Genomic DNA, 22,927 nt, shown 5'->3' on the forward strand with positions numbered 1-22,927 from the left:
AATTATTTTCCTGTTAAGCTTCAATAAGATAAGAAAACTTGACAATGACTAACAGGCGATGTCCGTGTCTTTTATAACCAACCACAGGATCTATAAGATTGAATACAACGTTTAAAAGAATGTATATTATATGAAGAACTTTATATTTTGTATGTAAACTTCGCTAAAGCGAAGTGTAACTTTATATCTTCTTTATAGGTTCAATATAAATAAAACGTGTTTAAAACGTCAGATCAAAATTACTTTAAAATGTTATCAATCATAAATTAAAAATGAAAAAGAAAACAAAACATTTTCTACATTATAACATACTGTGTTTTATTGCAAATAGTTCAATTAAACTAGACACGATCTCGTTGCGAGCAACGAGGAGGTCTTCCGTCGGATTTTAGAATTTGAGAAGTATATGTTTGATCTTGATTTTGCTATTTAACAGCTAATTATGATTTAAAATAGTACAGGGTCTACATTTTAAGGCCAGACACTACTTTGTTTCAGTTGTAAGAGCTTTGGTGGAAAACTTTTAGACCCCTCTTGGTCTCTATTTTGAGGGGCCAACCCCTTTTTCTTGATATCAAATGAAAGGTCTTTTAATTCTTAACACATTTTGTTCAACAAGTGTTTAGAAATTCATTACTGTTCTTAAATTATATATGGAAGAGAATGTTTTAGGGGCCGATCCCTTATCTTCTTATAGGGGCCGTTTAATGAAATTGCATATTATTTAGTACGTCATTTTGAGCATCTTTTCTTCTATACTGCATTTCAAAATATTTTTCCTTTCTGAGATATAGGTAATCAAAATTCTGGATTTTGGCCCCAAAACCCCCCTAATTACGTAACGCATGATATAATGATAGCAATGATTGCAAAAATAATTGTAAGATAAACATATTAGCTTCTATAACTTTTCACAAAATATCCCTCACTTAAGGGCTACAGATGAAAGATTTAGAGACCTTAAGTCTCCTAATTTTAGGGGCCAGCCCCCTTTTCTTGATATCAAATGAAAGGTCTTGTAAATATAAATTTTTTTTTACATTACATGTGTTAACAAAGTATTTTTCAGAAAAGAGATAAACAAAGAAAACCATGACAAATTACGACGTTTTTTTAGTCTAAATTTTCTGGACAGGGCGAGCTTTAACGCCTTTTGGGCATAACAATTATGAATGCCAAGCAGCACATCTACAATCTCTTGTCTACAGTCCCTGAAAGTTTGAACTCAATATCTTTTACCGTTTAGGAGGAGATCCCTGGACAAGCCGACCCTCTGAAAATCGCTTAAACGTCATTATCTTAAGAACGGAAATGACGTCATCAAAATTAAAAAACAATATGTATTTAGTTCAAATAAATATCTATTGGATCTAAAAGTTTCATGAAAATCGATTGAGCCATCTCCGAGAAATCACCTGCACAAAAATGCGTAAGAAAAAAACCCAAGAATAATAATAGGGTAAAAGACAATAAGGTCTTCCTTTGGAAACGGAAGACCTTAATAAAAGGCATTGCAAACATTTTATTTGTATTTTGAACCTTAGGATATAAACTTAGTTTAGTTTATCTCGAATTTGGAGCGCCTATTGAAAACCCTCGTAAATTACCTCTAGTTCGTAAACATACATAATCGATGTTTCAATAATGTTCTTCTTGAATACAATTGCTACTGATATGTTATCTGACATTGTAAATAAAACAGGCATACTTCAATTTGACGATATATATCCGACAATATCCTTCGTATCTAAGTGCATAAAATTCGATAAGATAGCTGATCTTAACCCATCCGACAATTCAATACAGCATTGGAACATAAATTCTGCAATTATTAGTAGTGGATGAACCACAATTCCTGTGAGACAATTTTGTGTAGGAAATTTTAAATAGAAGTAAGATTAAAAGAGATTTCATCTTTCATTATTTGTCACGGTCAACAACATATTAGTTTTACATGTATTACTCTGCAGGTTTAGGGGATCAGCAAATGGATAGGTCATTTTGATATTGTGAAAATAGCCTGGCGTCTGATTGCCTATTTGCTACAGCTATTTTCCAGTATTTGCAAAAACATAGCTGCGGTGAGTTTGTGCAGCATGAGAAAAAATATTAGAGTTTATTGGTAAAAAAAACAACAAAACAAAACAAATCAGAACATCGTATTTGCTTTCTAGTAAGAAAACGTTTACACTATGATTGGTCGAGGCGTGTGGTAGGTGTAAGCTTTGATCTTTTTATTGTATACTAAGTATGCTTTCGACTTGCTCACAAAATACATGTATTTTACAGAAAGCATCGTCGATTTCAAGGATCACTCAATATAGTTATTCAATTGCCCTGTTGTTCTTAAAAAACGTGAAAAACAGTTTTCTAATTCCCTCTACTGTCCAGCGATGTTGTAGTTTCTTATGAGGTATCTTTGTTCTGAAACTATAAACATGTTTAAGGCTATATAACTTCAAAATATAATAATAAGCAAACTGAACAAAACAGTGAGAAGCAGAAAAGGAGAGAGAGAGAGAGAGAGAGAGAGAGAGAGAGAGAGAGAGGTCCAACACCGTAATGTTACACAAGTTTTGGTTGACTGTCCGGTTTACGAATGTCCTGAAAATTTGCCAGCCTATAGTAAGTAAAACGTAACAAATTATCAAATATTTTTAGATTCTAATATAATTTGAATAGGAACCATTTTAGAAATTCACTATTTTTGTTTAAACTTGAATGGTCAAAACTATGATCAACATTAAATTATTTGTCTTTATAGCAATGTCATTGTTTTCATTATATAATGATAGATATAAGAAATATAAGCTTTATTGACCATGTATGATCGACGTCTTTATATCGTCTTCTCTTTGCCAAGAAGAACAGGAAAGTCAAAACTCTTGCTATCAATATTAAAATTATCAAAATGGTCACCAGTTTCCCTGTATTAAGTGAACAAGAGTACTGGTTTATGAGGTCTTGGCATTCGAACAGTGCGGAGCATGGCTGGTCAGCACACTCATCTATATCTGTCAAAGAGGTATTCAGTTAAATTAAAAATACTGAGTTTGAGGTTAAAAGGGTTAAGTGCAATTTTAATATTATTAATGCACGTAATAGAATATTGTTTATATCATTTCAAAAATATAATTTAGAACAGTCTGATAGAATATTATTGTATTTAAAATCAATATCGATGATGGCAATAAAATATATTAATGATTAACGAATTTTGGATTATTTATTTATTTATTTATTAAGATTATTTAACAGTATCAATTGATTAAGCATTGAATGCTTATTTCTGGATATTGTCAGTCCTATAGCACAAGCCATTCAGACAAATTGATTACCGCGCACACCCTGATAATTTAGCATAATATATATGACAATATATACATTGTAAGATAATTTAGCATAATAAAGCATAGCACATTTATTCATTTACTTGTCATACATACAAAATATAAATATATATATTTACTTGTCTGACATTGATCCCCGGTGTATCCTGCCACACAAGTACAGATGTAATGATTGACATGATCATTACACGTCCCTTGATTCTGACATGGGCTACTGCCACACTCGTCAATGTCTATAAATTACATCTAAAGCATACAATAATTTAAAAAGGTTGGCACCTGAAATAATAGTAATGTCAACCATCCAAAAAACCACTTGAATATAAAGATAAGGACCTAAATTAATTATTCATTTTATTTGTGATCAATGTCACATGCCATTTCTTTTTAGAAATGCGAGGGCCCAAAAAGAAATGATAATTTTTCTTGAAATTATTGCTTAAATTTGGCATTAAAATTGATTATTTGAAAAAATCAAACAAATATTAATAATTTCAACTATTATTTAATCTATTATTTAATGTCTCACGTAAAAGGAAAAAAAGTAAGGGTCACATCTCAAATATTGAGAAATGGCATAAGATAAGCTAATTTTTCTAGACCTCTATTAAATATAAGCTATATATGCCAACATATAACGATAGAAATATCAGAATATGTTTATCAGAACAAGAGTAATATATCTTAATACATGCATGCGTGTACACACACTATGTGGAAGTTTGGTCTGCGTCGAAAATAAAGAAGCCAAAGTAACAGTACTCTAAAACTACTGAGTTATGAAAATTGTTCATTTTCTTCTTGAAAACCTTACTTACTAAACTCTGTAAAACTGTATTTTTTTAAAAAACAATTTTATTCAATATGGTTTATCTGGCATTGTTATATATAAATATACAATTTACATATTTTGCACTGAAATGATGTTAAAAAAAATCAAATTGATTTTTTAGTATTGCGTTTTGTCTAAAAGACCAAACATATCTATTCTGGAAAATACTAATATGCATATAGATGAAAAAAATATCAAAGAAAACTTGTTGTATATTGATACCAAGTGCAATTGTGAAAAATGATCTCCGATACACACTTCCTCAAAAGACTCTGAAATTTACATGGCTTGAGCCACAAAAAAGTACAGTTGGGTACATTCGATCCCAACAGCCTTTGTACATTTTTTTTTTACCTGTTTGACACATCCGCCCAGTAAAACCCGGAGAACAAAAGCAGGAAAACGTGTTGACACCATCCCTGCACGTACCTCCATGTCGACAAGGGTGGCTAGCACACTCATCTATGCCTGCGTTTAAAGAAATAAAAAAAATGACAGAAAAACAAAACCAACGATTGTAATTGAATTTAGATGATGATAATATTAACTTCCGTAAAACGCGACGTTCATTTTTGTGTGAATACACTTAGCTAATTCATGCGTCAGGGGCTTCAATATAAACGTCATCACGCGTTTGTTATTGTAAGATTAAATAAAATGCTCAAGCTCAAATTATCAATTTGATATAACAAAAATTGTCGTAAAATCATATCTATTCGTCATTAAAAAAGAATTTTTTGACTTTATGGCACTATTATTTCAAGTCGCAGAAGCGAAATAAAAAATGTACAATGTATATTTCATGGCTTTAAAGCGACTATACAAAAATGAAATCAGTATATATATGTTGTCTTATAGGACCGACGAGATCCAAAGATTAGCATTAAATGCTTAAAAAAGTATTACATATCAATGAACTTATTCATTTTAAGATAATTTATGACAGTGTGTGATATTGATATAGAAAAATGCATAGCTCAGTATATTACATTTTGGATCCAGGTTTGACAGCACATTAAGTATGCTACATGCGAGGTAAAGTTTAAGATGACTCTAATATTTAATGCAGATACAGTTATGAGTAAGATATAAAAAAAGTAAATACTTTTGAAATATGATTATATGATATTTAGAAGAATTTTTCATTAAATGATTGTTTTCGTTAACATAAGTGTGAATTGCTAGCATATCGAGGAAATATAAAATGTTTATTTAACTGTTAAGTTTCTTTTTTAATTTTTTCTAAAAATCAACATGAAATTCTTCACCCACCAGTTTGACAGAGGTTTCCAGTGTATCCCGGTACACAGTTACACAAATAGTTCTGTGTTATTCCTTGTCTTATACAAGATCCTCCATGCCAACATGGAGAGCTGTCGCATGGACTAACATCTGAAAAAATTGTACATGTCTTGTAATTGATAAACACACAGGCATATAAATCTTTCAGAAGTGCACGTATTACTATTTTACAGGCGGCGGGAGATACAGTCGCTTATTAAGTTGTTTGATACAGGCTTTGAAATTATTTGACAGGCCTTTATCATACTTTGTCTATATGTAGTGAGTGTCAACGTACCTTTTACAATAATCTTTATGCATCTTGATTCGCTGGTTTTTCTGTTTACAAATTCATTATATACTATTTTTATCAATAACAAACAATTAAAAACATATAAAATATACGTGTTGCGGTACGCCTTATAAGAAAATGATATCATTATTTTTCTTATTTGCTACATTCTTTTTAAACTGGAATTACTTCGGCAATAATAGTTAATTAAAAAAAAGAAAATTTATCAAAGGTTTTTACCCCAAAATATCTTCAGCTAGAGCACACAAAATATGAGACCCCACTTGGTTCCGTTGTGGCGTCCACATCGATCTGACGAACATTGTTTTATTACGTGAAGGATCAACTTGAAGCGGTGTATACGTCATACCTGCTGGTGTTGTCAAGCCAATTCCCGTGATGCTATACATAGCCAAATAGACAATAATAGCACAAAAATACTATTATCACACAAATAAAGAACATTTCAGATTTAAAAAAGAACAATTTCAAAATGTCAAAACAATTAATGACCTAACTATATATCTGAAACTTTCAAGTTATCCGTGATAATGTAAACGTGAAAAAAAAACCACTATATAAATTATATCGCTTTTGAAGTGATAATGATTTGTTTTTATTTACCGCCTGCTACCAAAAACGTAAAATGATACGTTCAATGCTGTAAGGATATCTACATGGACGGTGAATCCTTGCGCTAAGGTAGGGCTAACGAAAACAGGTTTGTCGTTACAATTTACTGTTAGTGGAGGTGTCTTCACAAGAAACTGTAAAGTAGATAATAAAGAAAGAAATGTCAACAATCGATGGACACATTTCTTATTCTGTTTAATCTATAGACAAAGAAGACAACTTCAAATGAAAGATCATCAAAGAACTCTTTGACGTTAATTTCGAGGTTCTATTGATCGATCGATGCATTTTAACTTTTTTTAATTAAATCGGAATTTAGAAAGTATCAGAGTAATGTACTGCCAAAGTCGCAGATAAAACGTAATCGGTCATGATACCATTAACTGTATAAGAATTAAGGTAGACATATTTTACCTGTAAGGTTACAGTTGAGAGAGGACTGGAGGTGGAATATACATGACCCCCTATAGATATATTAGATTTTGGAAAATCCTCCACTGTTATCGCAACAGCGAACGTTCCGTTGGATGTATGCGTCGCAGAAAATCTTATTGTGCATGTGTTCTACAATTTATTGCCATATATTTTCACTATCATATCGTATACCTATTTTTAATTTGAAATAGCTATACCAATTGTTAAATTGAAAATATTAGTCTAGAACATAATTTACGCGATAAAATGATAACACTTTGCAGCGACCAAAAAAAAAACAACAACAACAAAATCAACAATAAAAAAAAAAAAAAAATTTTAAAAAAGCAACAATTAAAAACCATGATTTAAAAATGTTCCTTCATGTTGAATTAAAAATGATTAAAGTTAACTCACACTATCTATTGTAGCATTAGGCAGTGAATCACAAATAGACACACACTCCGAACCATTGGACCAACGACATCTTACATTATCACCGTCAGCGTCAACAACCGGGATAAGAATTTCATTTTGACAGCCATATTGCATTCTGTATAAAATTTATTCAAATATATTTAACAACGGAGAAAAAGAGAAAAAATGAAATCTAAATATTGTAATGCAGGTACGTTCGTATAAAAAGCAATAAAAAACCCAAAACCTCGGTGGCACAGTATACTTTATACAACTAAAACAATTACCTGTATGTTGGCTTTCCAGTTGTAATTGGACTTGTGTTTGGTTGACTTGTATCATTTCTTCTTGCTAGATAAACAACAGTGCCAATAGACCAACTCCCGGGCGATCCATAACTTAAAGTCACCCATGCACCACCGGTAAATCTAAAGGATATATTTATAAAATATTAGTAATGTACTCTTTTTATTCTGACACTAACTTTCTTAATCATTTAGCAAATATAAAAAAAGTATTTGTAAAAGCATATATATATTTTTTGTTAAACGCATTGTAATATGTATGACTTGTTTTAGTGGACACTTACTCTACTCTATAAGGACCAATGCCTGGAAAAGTAAATGTAAATGTTCTCTCCCCTTGTTCCCAATTCTCTAACTGACTGGCACCAGTACATATATAGTTTACGTTAGCAATGTTTACAGTGGAATTGCAACCACTAGTGCATTGCCAGTGAGAAGTATTCATTCTAGTCACCAGTTGTCCAATTTTTGATGCTGTACATCCTGGTCCTTGACCGTATGCCCATCCAAGTTTAAACGAAAATTGTACCTGGCAATGACAATAAAGTAAATAAAAGTGCGTTGAATTAATTTTTACATGTAGTAGCTTGGTTAACCTGTTCTACCTTATATATACATTAATGACATTTACATGCATATCTAAACATTTTAAGAAGTTCACACAAATCTGTCATACACAGGATATACCTCATTGCCATTGCCAGTAGATTTCCAACTTATTGTCCCTCCTCTAAAGTGACTTGCGTTTACAAAAGTGAATAGTACAAGAAAAATACAAAAACATTTTATGTCAGCCTTCAACATCTTTCATGTATTTTTTCCTGACTATGAAATTTTCGTAAAAGCGTTGGCTTTTATATTGAACAATGACGTTCTTTCGAGTTAACAAGACTTTAAACTTGAGTTTCTTGAGAGTAGTAAGTGTTCTGAAGAAGAAATTATTAAGGAAACACTCGTTTTTTTTCTTTTTTACGATATCGAACTCTGATTTCGTGTTTAGAGTACATGATGATATATCAATCTGCTTAAGACAGCACTGTATGCTAAACATATACTGATTTGAGAATTTTTAAGTTTATAGAGTTAAAACACTTATAATTATTGTTAAAATAAGCCATTGTTTTATATATATGTTATCAAAACGACAAAATTGAGGCATAAAATTTGTAGGGCATGTTAAAATCAAAGTGAACTCAAATCCCATTTGATGCATTACTACTTGTATCATTAACTGACGCCTTTGATGTATAAGTAATTCTGGATTTAAGCCAAAAGAATATACGAATTCCATAAAATCGATGTGGATTTATACATGTGATGTAGACTTTTGCACTTGTAAGATTAATGATTCCTCAACTTAGATTAGCGCACTAGAGAATTGATATGATACTGATTGTTACGTATTGAAAACATGAAATAAATTCACATCATATAGATCCAAATGTTATCTATATTGCAATGAAAATAAAATCCTTCCAACCTTTAGTAACTGCAAGGCCCATCAGCACTAAGAAACATTTGTAATAAAATTATTGAACCAGCAGGAGTTGTTTATAGATATAAACTAGATGCTGTCATTAGACAGTAATATAATACCCGCACCAAGTGTTTGCCCCTAAATAACACTGTTTTGTACCAATTTGATTAAAAATGAAGGCCTCATGGAAGTTCCGGTAATACATTTAAAAACTGTAATTTTCATAACTGAAGGATGAGATCCCTTCTCATATGGTATCACACATGAGCAGCCTCTATGTGCATTTGGGGTTTAACTGTTTGCATGTGAATTTTAAGTTAATCAATAATCTTAACATTTCTTGTCTTACATGCACGTAGCATCAGGGGTGCCAGACACTTTTCCCACACTTTTTCTCGCAGCAACAATTTTTTTTTTAAAATTACATATAAAAAAATGAGTTATCATGGAGTTGGCTCCCACTTTTTTGGCGGTATGTAACAAATTGATATTAAAATAAGGAAAAAAGGAGTGAAATTGAAGTTATATACTACGCAAGCCCCCTACAAATTAGGATTTTGAAGATTTTGGGAAAGTTTTAATTTTTTCTTTTGCTTGTCAAGATCTTTGGATGAGTCTGCCCCCCCCCCCCCCACTTTCAAAAACGATGCTACGTGCGTGTCTTAGAAAGTATAATGTGTGTATAATCATTACAAACAAAATTAAATTATGCACCCTCATGGCGGCGGTTGTCGGTGAAATGAAGAATAATGACCCCCGTAGAATAATGACCGGGGGTCATTTTTCGACGTAAAATAAATCTAAGCAGAAAAATGACCCCCGGTCATTATTCTACGTAGATGAATGACCCTTTTGCCTGAAGAATAAGTGTTATTTTTATAAAAATGAGCACACTCCACATGAAAAAAGTGACCCCTGTAGAATAATGACCCCCTTTTAGATTTAAGTTTTTCAGTACATTTTTTTTTATTATTTGTGAAATAGTCTTTACACTACTGTAATTTTATTGCTGCAGTTTACAGAAATTATAATTCATATTCAAATAAACTTAAAGTGAAAGAAGGGGTATGTCTTTGAAAATAAAATCCCTCCGTTATAACAAGACATTGACGTATTGCATCGGGGTATATATACATATATCTATGGTGTTCCGATAGGACAACTTCGACCTTAGGGCGAAGATGAAAAGTTGCAAAGGCAATAGTGTGAAGGCGAAGGAGCAAAATTGCGACGACGAAGCGCCAAGATGTGATGCGTAAAGTGCGGAGGTGAAGGAGCGATACTACTATCGCTCCTTCCCAACTTCGCACTCTGGCCTTCGCATCTTCGCACTATCGCCTCGCCTTTTTTGATTGCATTCAGCAAGTCTCGGTCGCTTACATAGAATTTTATGCAGGCACCGTGCTCGCCAAGGTTTTCCAATTAATCCAGGCTATCATTGGTACGCATGCGCTAGGCCATTGCGCTTACTATGAATGTTTATTAATATTTTAATGTGTACATGTGACATATATGTTTCCCAGTGCTAGGTATGCCTAATCATTATCTACTCCACACAATTTAATGTCTACCATAATGTGTACATATGCACTTCCAGACTCCTGTCACTTACCCGCCGTCTGTTTACCGTAGACGAAACATAGTAACATAATTAACTAATCGAAACCGGTATAGATTTTCCTTTTATTGCTTCAAAATTTCAATTGTGTAACTCATTTATTTTCTTAGTATTAAAACTAATATAGTATTAATACTTTCTTTGTGTTTTTGTTTTACAAATATATTCCTTGGTATGAGAGGACGGGTATGGTTTAATTATACTATCAAGCGAAAAAAAAATGAATAGTTTAAATTTAAGTAACAAAAAAATCACTATTTTAAAAAACAAAATTGGTTTTAGTTATTCAAGAATTGACAATGCCGTGTGTCAATTTTAGTTTGAATCCAAGGCATCAAAATTGGTTCATGGTTACTAGAAATAGTATGCACTTTTTAAATGAATGTTTTGTATTTGTTATCTAAACGTGGTTGAACAATATTGCCATCGATAGATTGAATTAGACAAATTAAAGTAACATATCGCAAATTGCTTCAGATCAAAATATTCCGAAAAAGTTCGATTCTTTCTCTTTTACAAGCAATCAAAGTATTTAATTGGCAGGTACGAATATTTTAAGGGTTACCTATCTTAAATGTCAATATTTATCCAAAGTTTAGGTGGATTATAGCTCTTGATGGTCTTTAAATATTTCTATACAGATTTTGCTATCTTGAATATTAACAAGTAAGTTTAGATTTCCATTGCTCAAAAAGGATTCTGAATAGCAACTTTCCATACCAATCTAAACGTACAATCAAGATGAACAAAAGTAATTAACTGCTTGAACAAGCTCAAGATCATCAATTTCTGCATAAAGGAAATTGGATGAAATTACAGTGTATCATTTCTTCCAAGGTGTTCGTGTGCCAACAACGCGAGTCGTGTTACAAATCTGAACAGACATTTAAAAAACCATAAATAGAATAATAGCCTTGAAACATTCCAATCATACTGCTTATCGTTTAGATTGGAATATGTTAGCTCGCTGAATATAATGTGGCTTTCTTCTGAGTATTGAGTAATTTGTAAATTTTCCTTCTAAAAAAATTAGTTGAAATAGAATATTGCAAAGCATACACAAAATTGATAATGGTAAGTTCTTGAGATATAACAATATATGAATGTCTTGCTCAATTTGTTTCTTTCAAATATTTATAACAAACTAAATAATTATTTGCATGATATGTTTATCTACTCGTAGAAACTCCCTATTTTCGTTTTAAAAAATGTCAATAGAACTATCTTTAATTATATATTATAAATTTCTTCCCATAACCACGTAAATTATTTTGTAAAAACAAAAGCTAAACACCTCTTTCTTTTTTCTATTTACTTTTTTTGGATAGAGATTAAAACCATAAAACAAAACAAAGTATTTCAAATACCATCATTTAAGACAGAATTTGAGGCGATCAAATACAGACAGGGTGATCAAATCCAAGAAATCACGAAGCAATTTTAAGATATCAAGATATTCAATAATTAAATTTATTTGAATCATGCGTTACCAAATTAATTCGTAGTGTTATCACAGACAAATAAACAGGGAACTGCAAACAAAATTATAAGAATACAGTACATGTGTACATGCATCAACAAGATTAACATTTGATAAGGCAACTGTGTCTTGTTAAAAAAGGGGGAAAATACACCCCCCCCCCCCCCCCCCCGTCTCGGAACATTACACTGACAATGTACAGCATTATATTTTGGATACAAATTATGTGCAATAATGCTTGAATCGACCACAGAAAAGGGAAAATTGTTTTTATTTGCAAAAGTTATGATTATTATTGAATTGAGGGAACAGTAAACGGATACGTGTGTGGTTGTCTTATGCTGCATATATCATCCACGATGTTAACATAAAGGACTTTTAAATTATCGTTCGACCAATCGTTATGCAAGTCAAAGAGGCTGCAACTGACGTATGCAAAATGGGGAATTTAAATCACAGAACAATGGTTTGTTTGTAGAAACATGTAGTTTGCATATGATTTAAGAGGTTGAATTTTTTATGCATTGACGGCACACGAGTGCGCAGATTTGAAAGATTGAAACATGACGGTCAAAGATACAGAAACCAGGGCCGATCGGTATGCATGGATATCATGTTGCCACAAACCGTTTACAGTCGACCGCAAGTCTTACGAATTTTTAACAAGGAAGGAAAATTGAGCCAGTTATAAATTAAAATATATGGGCTAATTCAACAAATGATTCTTAGGATGTTGCGAATAAAGCATCGTTAAACTAGGTTCCATAAAAGTGCGAATCAATTGAGAAAGTAATTATAGTCCATTCAGCTTTTGAAAGTTCATTTCTCATTAAAAAAAAAAAAGTATGAGCAGCTACTGAAATCAGACTGTCATTTTTCATATTAAATATTTGTCAACAGATGAAGACAATATATTTATGCAGAGGTGGTTTACAAATCCCCGTCTTTCTCTCTAGGTATTTTTTCTGCGTGTGGGTGTGTGTTAAAAAATCTATCCGAAATCAATAATATTGATTTTGTAATACATTTATTTCCCACTTTTGCCTGTCGAGTGAAATTGAATATGATTTTGAAAAAATAACTATACAAAGGATAATTATTCACTGAAATGCTACACCATATTTTTATTTTTTGGATAGTTAAAATATCACTTCTAAACCATGATTTTGTTGTTCAAAGAAGGAATAATAATGCTGTCAATTATTTTATATGAGTTTTGTTTGTATCTTTATGAGAAAGTGGAAAGTCTGTTTTGGCTGCATCTGACACACTTAAAGTTCAAAAGTTGTTGTGAGTTATATATACTTGTTGTTTCAATATTTCTAGAGTTATCAAATAACAGTTCGCCACTTCTGATATTTTCTTCGACAATTCAACAAACGGAGTTGACAATGTAAAAATTAATCCTTGGAAAAGCGGTAGGTTTCGTCTAACAATTTAGAAGATGAAATTTTAATTCCTTGATCGAATTGGTTTCTATTGGATTTTGATTGCCTGTGACTGACAAGGTCATTGTGCAAACGCAGGTAAACTCGGCTGATTTGTCAGTTTACGGTAAACAGACTAGAAGCATTGATCATGTGCAATCGTAATTCCTATTTTTACATATTCGGAGACAAGCTTAGCTTTTTTGTATCAGAGGTATACTAAAATTGTGCCAATCTATGCATTCCTTCAACAAGTGAGGTAACATTCCCTCGTCAATGTGCAGGCCATTGATGTCCAAGGAAACACAAAGTTCCATATTTAGACCTAATACGGTTGAGACTTACCATAGAGCTTTCAATTTTAATCTCTACATTATATGATAAAAGTTTGTGAAATGCTTATCTGATGTTTTCATTATATAGGCCGAATTCATTGTGTGATTTCAAGCCATTTAATATAACAGGTGATCGATAGATTATGTACAATGCTATAAAGGGTATTTAAAAATTCCATTAATCGATTGAATATTATTTAAGATTAGAAATACATTTGAGATTGCAAAGATTTTTCCATTGAGTAAATGATAATTTGTTTTCATTATTTTAATTCTTTAGCGTTAATAGTCCCAACTGGGGGACGAATAACTCTTTATCAGGCAGACACGTAGCATCGGGGGTGGAGGTGCACGGGAAAGGGGTCATCCTTTTCTCTCGCAGCAAAAAATTCCCCCTAAATTAATGTGAGAAATTAATATTATCACGGAGACGCCCCCCCCCTCCACCAAAAAAAAAATTAACGGGTTAGGAATTTCACATTTGTATTCGTTTTCTTCTCTTTCTTTTTTGAATTTTGCTTGTCGAATTTTTGCTACCTGACAGTCACGCAAAATTTTACATGTACTTATTAAAAAGTTACTTTACTTTTATAAGCATCTAGATACCTTTGGGTTTGAACAGTTACATCAGAGGGGTTAAAAAGACAATTTCTTTGCAATATCCGGGTACTTACCAACGTATACATTCGATTAATATATACAAATCCAGCTGGTGATATGTTTAGACCTTCACAATTTTAACCTTGCATGGAAAGACATTTAAACCCTGATGCAATAGAGTGTGTAAATCAGCTAACAAAATATTACTTAGCATAGTGCTCTTGCGACAGGTTAAAAGCGGACGATACAAATAATACTTTTTAAGAAAAGAGTAGAATTACAAAATGGTCATTGGTAATGCTAAACAAAGCACTACTGGTTTCACCCGATCAATAAATACAAAAGATTTTTTTAAATATCCTGAACTCTGCAAATAGGGAATCTAATTGCCCGGTAGAAATAGAAGATATGTTTTATTTTTTTAAAAGTACCAATGAAGGTAGTCTTTCCGCTGATAGCGATACCCCGCTATGATAACATGTTATTGAGCATAATGCATCTCCTTATAATACATTTTTAACTTTTTACAAGTTTTTATTAATGTTATACTCGATGGCGAAAAAGTGGCAGAAAAATGGTAAGCAGATAATATTAAACCCATATTCAAAATCAAGGATGACCTCTTTTTGCCGAAAAACTACCAACTCATTACGCTACTAAAGCTGCTTGGGTAACTTATTTACATGCATTCAAGAAAGCGTTTGTAGTTGTACGTACATATATTCTAGAGAGATAGAACTGACTCATAATAATAAAGCGGGTTTAAGAAAAAATGGTTTTTCTACTGCAAACCATATCCTCACTCTACACTTTTTTAAATTCAATTCGTTCAAAAAGAGGCTTCTATGTGTTTATATGGAATTTTGGGAGGCGTTTAACACAGATTGAAGAATAGTGGATGGCTTATGTATGTTATTCCTTGCGCAAAGCGAGACAACTCACAGCAATTTTCAGTGAGTTTAAAACTCATCACTAACAACACGTGTTATGCTTCAAATCTTTTAACCATATAAAGTCTTGTTAACAACAATTTTGATTCATCGACAGTACTGAGTACATGGAACTTCCTGGCGATGCATACATCAATCCTAACATTTTGTAGGCTTGCAAACGATAGTTTTTTTCCTATCAATCCAAGGTCCTTAAACTCTAAAGAAATCCCATTCCAAAGATCTTAAAATTCCTACTTATTGGAGGCGAGGGGATAAGGATAAGTAATATCTTTAAATTTTATTCAAGCGTTACTAAATACTGTTTAGTTATTAGATTAATTCAAGATGGTGAGGCGATGTGAACGTTGTGTTAAATAGGTAAGTGCTACACTTTTTATTGGCCTCTGTTTTGTAAAATCATATCTCAAACAAGATTATTTATCGATCGATCAAATAAAACATTGATGTGTTGAGGAACCTTAAATCGAATTTTAGGCATTTATATTATTACAACCGTCCTTTGTTCAATTGGCCTGTTTTTTCATTTGGAATATTCATTCCACCATTTATCACCGAGTATTGGGTGATAATTCTTGAAGATGAAGATGATCTTTAACTTGAAATACATGACAGGAGACAGTGGTAAAGTTTAGGATTTTATTGGTTGTCGTCCGAGGAAGAAGTGTTCGTACAAACCAAAATGGCGTCCCCTGTCCGGCCCTGAGTTATCTAATCTTGTCACAATTACAAAATAAAACTTGATGAGCAATTGGCTTACCAGGTGACATCAAAAAGGATAAATTATCCTACGGCTGTAACAGCAAAACTGAAGAAAAAGGAAAATTATTTAAGTTAAAATTAAGTCTGTTTAACGAGTTACTTTATCTTCTGGCTTCATTTGATTTGCGTGACACTAACTGATTTCACGAATGTTCAAAGAAAACGGTATCATAATAAGAGGATGTATACTTGACAGAGTTCCACAGTTTGTTATCGCCGAGGATTTGGCATTGGGGATAAGCTCCCAGCGTCTACAAACTGCTCCTCGTGACTTGCGCCTGGAGCTCTAATACCCTCTGACAACGAAATTTAAATCCTAGCCCGCTCGTGTGGCTTGTAACAAGCCCAGCGGAACTGCTAATACTGATAGGAGAAGGGGCAACGGTGAGTTATCTGGCACCTAAAAACCAATGCTTTTGGTAGAAGAGGCTCATCTGTCTTGGAGGACCGCTCATCTAAGAGAAGGTAAACTCTGATTCAAACCTCCACTGCCTTGTAGCCATACCAACATGTGGAAAAGACTTGGTGAGAAAAACCCCCACCAATATTAAAAGCTAAATGGGGAGACTGTGATCAACATCCAAGGATGGAAAACAGTCTAGGAAGGAAATTCCAAAAAATTAAACCCCCTTTCCTTGAAGTCATTAGAGATAGTTTTGATAAAGCAAGAAATAAAGACATGACGAGACTTATGGGCAAGTTCAATGCAAAAATTGGAGCTGACAACACTGGTTACCATGAAGTCATGTGCACTCAAGGATTAGACCGTATGAACGCGAATGTTGAGATAGTTGCTGTCTTAACCAGCTTGTGATTGGAGGAAGCATCTTCCCCCACCAATGAATTAATAAGGTCAACTGGAGATTACCAGATCACGTAACAGAGAATCAGATCGACCACATCTGCATAAACAAGAGGTTTCGTAAAGCATGGAAGGATGTCAGAGTGATACGAATAGCAGATAATCCATCAGACCATCATCTACTAACGACAGCTGTTAGACTCCGCTTCAGGAAGTTTAATAACATAACAAACAAGATAAAAAAGTACAATGTCAGCCTCCTTAAGACCGAAGAAGTAGGATAGCATTCCACATCAGCCTGTCTAACAAATTCCAACCATTACAAGACCAGCTAGAAAAACACTGATACCAACATTCCAAATAAGGGGCAACATATCAGAAAGATGTGGCGTGGCACATGTAAAGAAGTCCTTGGAAGAAGACGGACTCAGCACAAAGAGAGGATATCTGCAGACATACTGTAAAAATAGATGTGGAGAAGGAAAAGAGAGCAGCACCGAACAACAGCTGAACAAGAGCAGCAAAAGCTAACGCTCAGGAGGACTACACAACCTTAAACAAAGAAGTTTAAAAATACCAGAAAAGATAAACGTGATACTGTTATAAATGAAAAAAGTCATACTGACAATCTTGCCAAATGCAAACTAGCCGAAGAAGCAGCAGGACAGGAACACTTTAGGGAACTATAAATGGTCAAGGAAAAGCTCTCAAACAAATTTCAACAGAAACACAAGCCAGTAAAAGACAAAAATAGGAACCCTCTTGCTACAACTAAAAAACAACTGAAGAGATGGGTAGATCATTATGAGGAACTATTAAAAAGACCAGAACCTCCGATCAATTATGACATACCAACAAAGCCAGAGATAAGGAGGACAATCAGCACGCTCATGAACGGGCCTGATGAGATACATGTACCAGCAGAAGCCGTCTAACTGATATTAAACATTTCTTATAATCCTGCATAACCACTTCAAGAAGATCTAGGAGAAAGAGAGAATTACAGAAAAATGAAAAGAATGTATACTTATCAAGGTGCCAAAGGAAGGAAAACCAAGGGAGTGCAGTAATTACCGGGTACTTATGCTCTTGTCAGTGCTAGGCAATGTCCTCAACAAGATACTTCTTGAAGGAATGAATAAGGCAGTCGACCCAAAACTCTGTATCAGCAGGCTGGATTTAAAGCAACAGATCTTATGTAGACCAGATAGCTAGCTTATGTATCACCAAACAATCATGGGAGTAGAATTCCCTACTTAATGCCAACTTCTACTTCGAGGAAACGTTTGGCAGTGTGGACAGACAGACTGTCTGGAAGATACTGAGGCACTATGAATTATCCGAGATAATTGTTTCCCTAATTTGTATCACATATCACACATCGTCAGGCATGAAATGAAGAAATACCCATGCTGGCCGGATGTCTGACAGTTTAAAGGCAAAACAGAAGTTCGACAAGGATGTCTTCAGTCGCCATTTTTCTTCCACCTTGTTATTGCTTGGATTTCGAAGACTCTTATATCAGACAGGAGAAATAGAACACATTGGACCCTCCCGATAAAACTTGACTACCTAGACTTTGCCGACGACTTGGCTTTCCTTTCACAAACCACAATCAGATTCAGAACAAGACAACTCGGCTGGCAACTCAGCAGGAAATGGACTAAAGATCAACCTAAAGAAAACAGAATGTATTACGATAAACACTACTGCCCAGATACCAGTTACAGTTAGTGATAAGTCTATCAAAGAATTTGGTCCTACATCTACATCTGCATTTGCATTTTCCCCAGGCTACGGATCCTTAACTCAATCGTACTGTGTGGAGCGGAAACCTCGAGGACTACAAAAACATCCTTGCAGAGTATATAGACCTTCTGCAACACCTGTTTCAGCGCATCTTAAACATCAGGTGGCCGGAGATGATCTTAAATGTAGATCTGTGGAGGAAAGCAGGACAATAACCAATGGAGATACAAATAAGACGTCGGAAATGGGGCTGGATAGGACATACCCTGACGAAACCATCATCGAGCATTACACACCCTTATCTGGAACCCCCTGGACAAGAGGAAAAGAGGACGTCCAATAAACTCCTGGAGGCGGGAAGCAGCGGCGGAGCTACAGGCACTAGAAACGACCTAGAACGGTGGCGCCATAACAGAACCGTGTTCGTGGGATGACAGACTTTTGTTGATGGCATATGTTCCTAACGGAACGTCCAAGAAACCCCTGGGGCGGGATGCAGAGGCAGAGCTACATGCACTAGATATGACCTGAAATAGTGCCACCAGAGCAGTCCATAACCGTGTTCGTTGGAGGACTGTTGTTGGCGGAATATGTTCCTCACGGAACTACTGTCACAGGTATATTAAAGTAAGTTGATGTACTTGACCGAGTAAATAAACAAATACGTTCATAAAATCAAGTGAAAGAAAAACACATGTAATGGAATGTAAGAGAAAAATGAGAAAAAGGGACACTTTTATTATAAAATAAATTGACATGATAAATGTAAAATGTTGAATAGATTTCTTAAATTATAATTTTGTTTTAGGTCAGATCTACATGATTTTATTATGTTCAATGCATTTTTAAAGACAAAATGTTGAAAGTATTGAGTTTCTAGAGAACAAACAAGGATATGCAGTTCAAAAGTTCACATCCAAATTAAGCGGAAGGCAGCACAACCGTTTTGTACAAGTGCGATAATGTCTTTGAGAAACTGCGAGCCTATATCGGAAAGTTCTAATAAGATTTACGGGCCTTGCTGCATGCTTCTTTATTCTTTTAGAAAGTATACATGAGTGATCAACAATAACTTAATAATTGTAATTCTCCTGAACAGGAATCAAACATTGACCTAGTAACATTTGTATGCTTTAATTATGTTTGCCTTTTTAAGGACAGGATATAAACACTTGTTTTAGTGCATATCTGCACTGTTTTAAAGTGACTGAAGGCTTGTTGGATATATACATGATCGTATACTAAGGCGGGGCGGCTACTTTGAACATTCATCATACCTTTATTTGGGAGTTTATTTAATCAACTCTCCTATGGAGTTACTCTGGCAACCCAAAAGTGAAACAATATTTGGCACTTATAATCACCGCTGACAAGACTTAGTTCTCGTAATTAACGGATAAATTCGCTGTAATAAATTCTGTAGCAATGTTTTTCAAGGAAACTTATTTATAAATACCTTAAAAATAGTCAGATTTGAATTGGTAGGAACAATTTAGATATTTTTTGTAGTGGTATGTATTCCTACGCTAGAGTTTACTATAGTCTCCGAGACTCCTTCAACCAGACGATCGGTGGTTTCCGTAAATCTTCGATAAGGAGAGAATCTCTCTTGCTTGTCGAAGATTAACGGAGACTGCTGGTTGAACGAAACTAGAGTTCAATATTGCTTGGATTCATACAATTTTTCAGAAATATTTCGATTACTGATACGTAGCATGATGAAATTAATAGTATCTTAAAATATTACACGACATAATTCATATGGGGTTTTCTCGTAATTCTTTTGGGAAATGTCCGAGTATTCATATTTTAAAAAAAGAGTTCGTAATTCAAACACATAGAAGAAGCTACTTACCATGGCAAATAACATATCGTTGATTCAAAATTAATAATAATCGATAAAATTAACTCCCGTCAGTACTTTTATTTTACTTTATTTTTTTACTTTATTTAAAAGATCATCTATAAATACATAATACAAAAATGAGGATATTACATTTCCTTGTCAGACCTTAAATAACAGGAGATCATTCTGACTGAACTTGGTTAAGAACTTTAGAACTTGCAGTGTTTGGGTGATCGTTTATCAACATCCATGGTTTGCTTTTAACATCAAACATAATTCAAATATGAGAACCTTGACCTCAGAGTGAATCAAAAGCTTTGCTTCGCCTTAAAAAGCTTACATATTAATTGCTGCTTTGTTTCATATTGTGTAAAATTGTTTCTTGCAAGTCAAATGAGGTAGTAAGGCAGCTTAAAGGTTTTTGAAACCCTTGCTGTTGTGCACCGGGAAAATGTTGATTTAAGATCAGAAATTCAAATATGCGGGGCATAATATTTTTTCCGAAAATGTTTTAAGTAGACTAGGCATTAAGGGAACTGATCCATAAATGTCACACTTATTTTTAGGTGTTGATCCACCTTTGTATAAGGGAAATTCATGTATCAATCCTTGTTTCCATTGACGAATAATTTTGCAATAGGGCACTTTAAATTGTGTATCATCACGAGGCAGGTTACTAAAATTTCCCTCCATGTATGATATGCTCGTTTGTAACAGAGTCATGATCAGGAGCCTTATGGCGCTTCATACTGTTGAATACAGTGTTGAGTTTTTTTTTAAGTAATCATTTGATTTAATCAAACTGTCATATTTTGTAAATCTAGATTTTGCCTCGGCATTAAGACGATCGAATTTCTTGCAAAGGAGATTATTATCTGAGCGAAGTAAATTGATAACTTTCCTTAAAGATAATTTCCCTAAACTTTGACGAGAGTCTGCGCAAATATTATTACTCTCATTCGCAAGCAAACGTACGTCGGGTACACGAAAATCATAAGACGAAAGAGCGGTTCCTACGGGCATCGCTCGTTGAGAGTGGCTATTCGTCTTTAAATACCATTGTTCATGACCCCAACGACTGGCACATCAAACATCGGTTTGTCTTACGTTACATTCTCAATCACTTCATTGCGATGTTTGACGCTACGATATGTCATTGAAGCCACGACTTGCTAAACCCTTAGCTCCAGCACGATCACCAGACACGTACGGATGAAGCTTAAGTGAAGTGCAACTGCAGCGTACGTTTTTTTAGATCTTCGAAGGAAACTTTAGTGATTGCTGTGCATGTCCAACATCCACCGTGCGTGATTATGAGAAGCATAGTTACGTCCTACCAAAATTGTAAGATGTACTTGCTTGTTTCGTAAGATTTTTAATAAATTCCGCCCCTAGACCACCCGTAGAAGCACAATCGACCAATCGTTACTGGGGCTTAAACTATATAAACTTAAACTATAACTGTTTATTCCTTTAATATTTGATTGTTAATGATGATCAAAACAACATCATAATATGTGTAAAATACATTACAATAGTTTAAATCCGATTTGCCCAAAGTTAAACAACAAGTACAAAAGCAAATAACTCTTTTATTATAATATGATAATTGATTTAAGTCAAGACTCGACTGAAATACAAAGTTTCAAACAGCAACCAAACTGATGAATTTTTTCTAAAAAATTTTCCATGCTCTGATGATAACAAGGCTTGGCCAACATTTAATGTTTTTCTCGTTCTTCGTTGTAAAAAACTATATACTTATATGGTTACATGCATGTAGCATCGGGAGGGGGGGGGGGTTGGGTAAAGGAAGAGCATGCCCCTACCAACCTTTGTTTCTTGCAGCAAACCTAATTCCCTATTTCTTATAATGACTATACAAAACAAAAGAATTAACATGGAGTTGCCACCCCCCTCTTGTAATTGTTGTAAGCATGTAAACAAGTCAAGTAAAAGAAAGGAGATTAACAATATATATTAGAAATTAAAGTCAAATGTACAGGTACAGTACGCTCTGTCCCCCTTAGCCCCAGATGGTTAACTTATCTCCTGAATATAATCAATAATGCAATCTTATATTCTACAGTTTTGGCACTAAATCATCTATCCCAAAAATGAAATAGATATACCTAAACAAAACAAACAGAAATAGATCACCAAACTTTAAACATTTACGCCATGCTATTAAAATAACTGTACTGTTTAAACGGAAAAATCATTCAAACATAATGTAGCTCAAGGACATTTAGGGATTTTCCACTCTTCTTTCGTTTTTCATTCAAATGTGCATTTAAACACAAAATGATATAACAAGATCATCAACAAGTTTTGAACGACGAAGATCGGGTAAGTAA

General features: G+C 33.8%; 3 protein-coding genes across 5 annotated transcripts in view; 1 reads left to right on the forward strand and 2 right to left on the reverse strand.

The window, feature by feature from the left end:
- The window catches only part of LOC105339562 (uncharacterized), a 240,410-nt gene that overhangs the window by 142,212 nt on the left and 75,271 nt on the right, over positions 1-22,927 (reverse strand). The gene's annotated exons all lie outside the window — the stretch shown is intronic.
- The window catches only part of LOC136274419 (uncharacterized), a 128,475-nt gene that overhangs the window by 70,670 nt on the left and 34,878 nt on the right, over positions 1-22,927 (forward strand). The window contains exon 1 of one of the 3 annotated variants that reach the window (XM_066081200.1): positions 22,780-22,919. The exons of the other annotated variants lie outside the window; for them this stretch is intronic. The gene's annotated coding sequence lies outside the window, so the exon portion shown is untranslated. Of the gene's footprint in view, positions 1-22,779; positions 22,920-22,927 lie in introns of those variants that run through there. 3 annotated transcript variants of the gene reach the window in all.
- Positions 2,103-8,339, reverse strand: LOC105338191 (uncharacterized). Its single transcript, XM_066081211.1, has 14 exons — positions 8,212-8,339; positions 7,809-8,053; positions 7,507-7,647; positions 7,220-7,355; positions 6,803-6,952; positions 6,380-6,522; positions 5,996-6,157; positions 5,762-5,802; positions 5,455-5,574; positions 4,537-4,650; positions 3,470-3,583; positions 2,822-3,014; positions 2,570-2,620; positions 2,103-2,430 (listed from the first exon to the last, which is right to left on the reverse strand). Exons 1-14 carry the CDS (start codon positions 8,326-8,328, stop codon positions 2,325-2,327), a joined length of 1,833 nt encoding a protein of 610 aa, XP_065937283.1. The 5' UTR covers positions 8,329-8,339; the 3' UTR covers positions 2,103-2,324.

Source organism: Magallana gigas, chromosome 4, assembly GCF_963853765.1.
Source record: "Magallana gigas chromosome 4, xbMagGiga1.1, whole genome shotgun sequence".
Taxonomy (NCBI): Eukaryota; Metazoa; Mollusca; class Bivalvia; order Ostreida; family Ostreidae; genus Magallana; species Magallana gigas.

Coding starts and splice junctions, on each gene's coding strand:
- LOC105338191 (XM_066081211.1), bottom strand. CDS start 8,328: ATGTTGAAGGCTGACATAAAATGTTTTTGTATTTTTCTTGTACTATTC. Junction 6,523..6,802: donor TCTCAACTGTAACCTTACAG/GTAAAATATGTC, acceptor TCTACTTTACAG/TTTCTTGTGAAGACACCTCC. Junction 3,015..3,469: donor CGGGGATCAATGTCAGACAA/GTAAATATATAT, acceptor CCTCTTTGACAG/ATATAGATGAGTGTGCTGAC.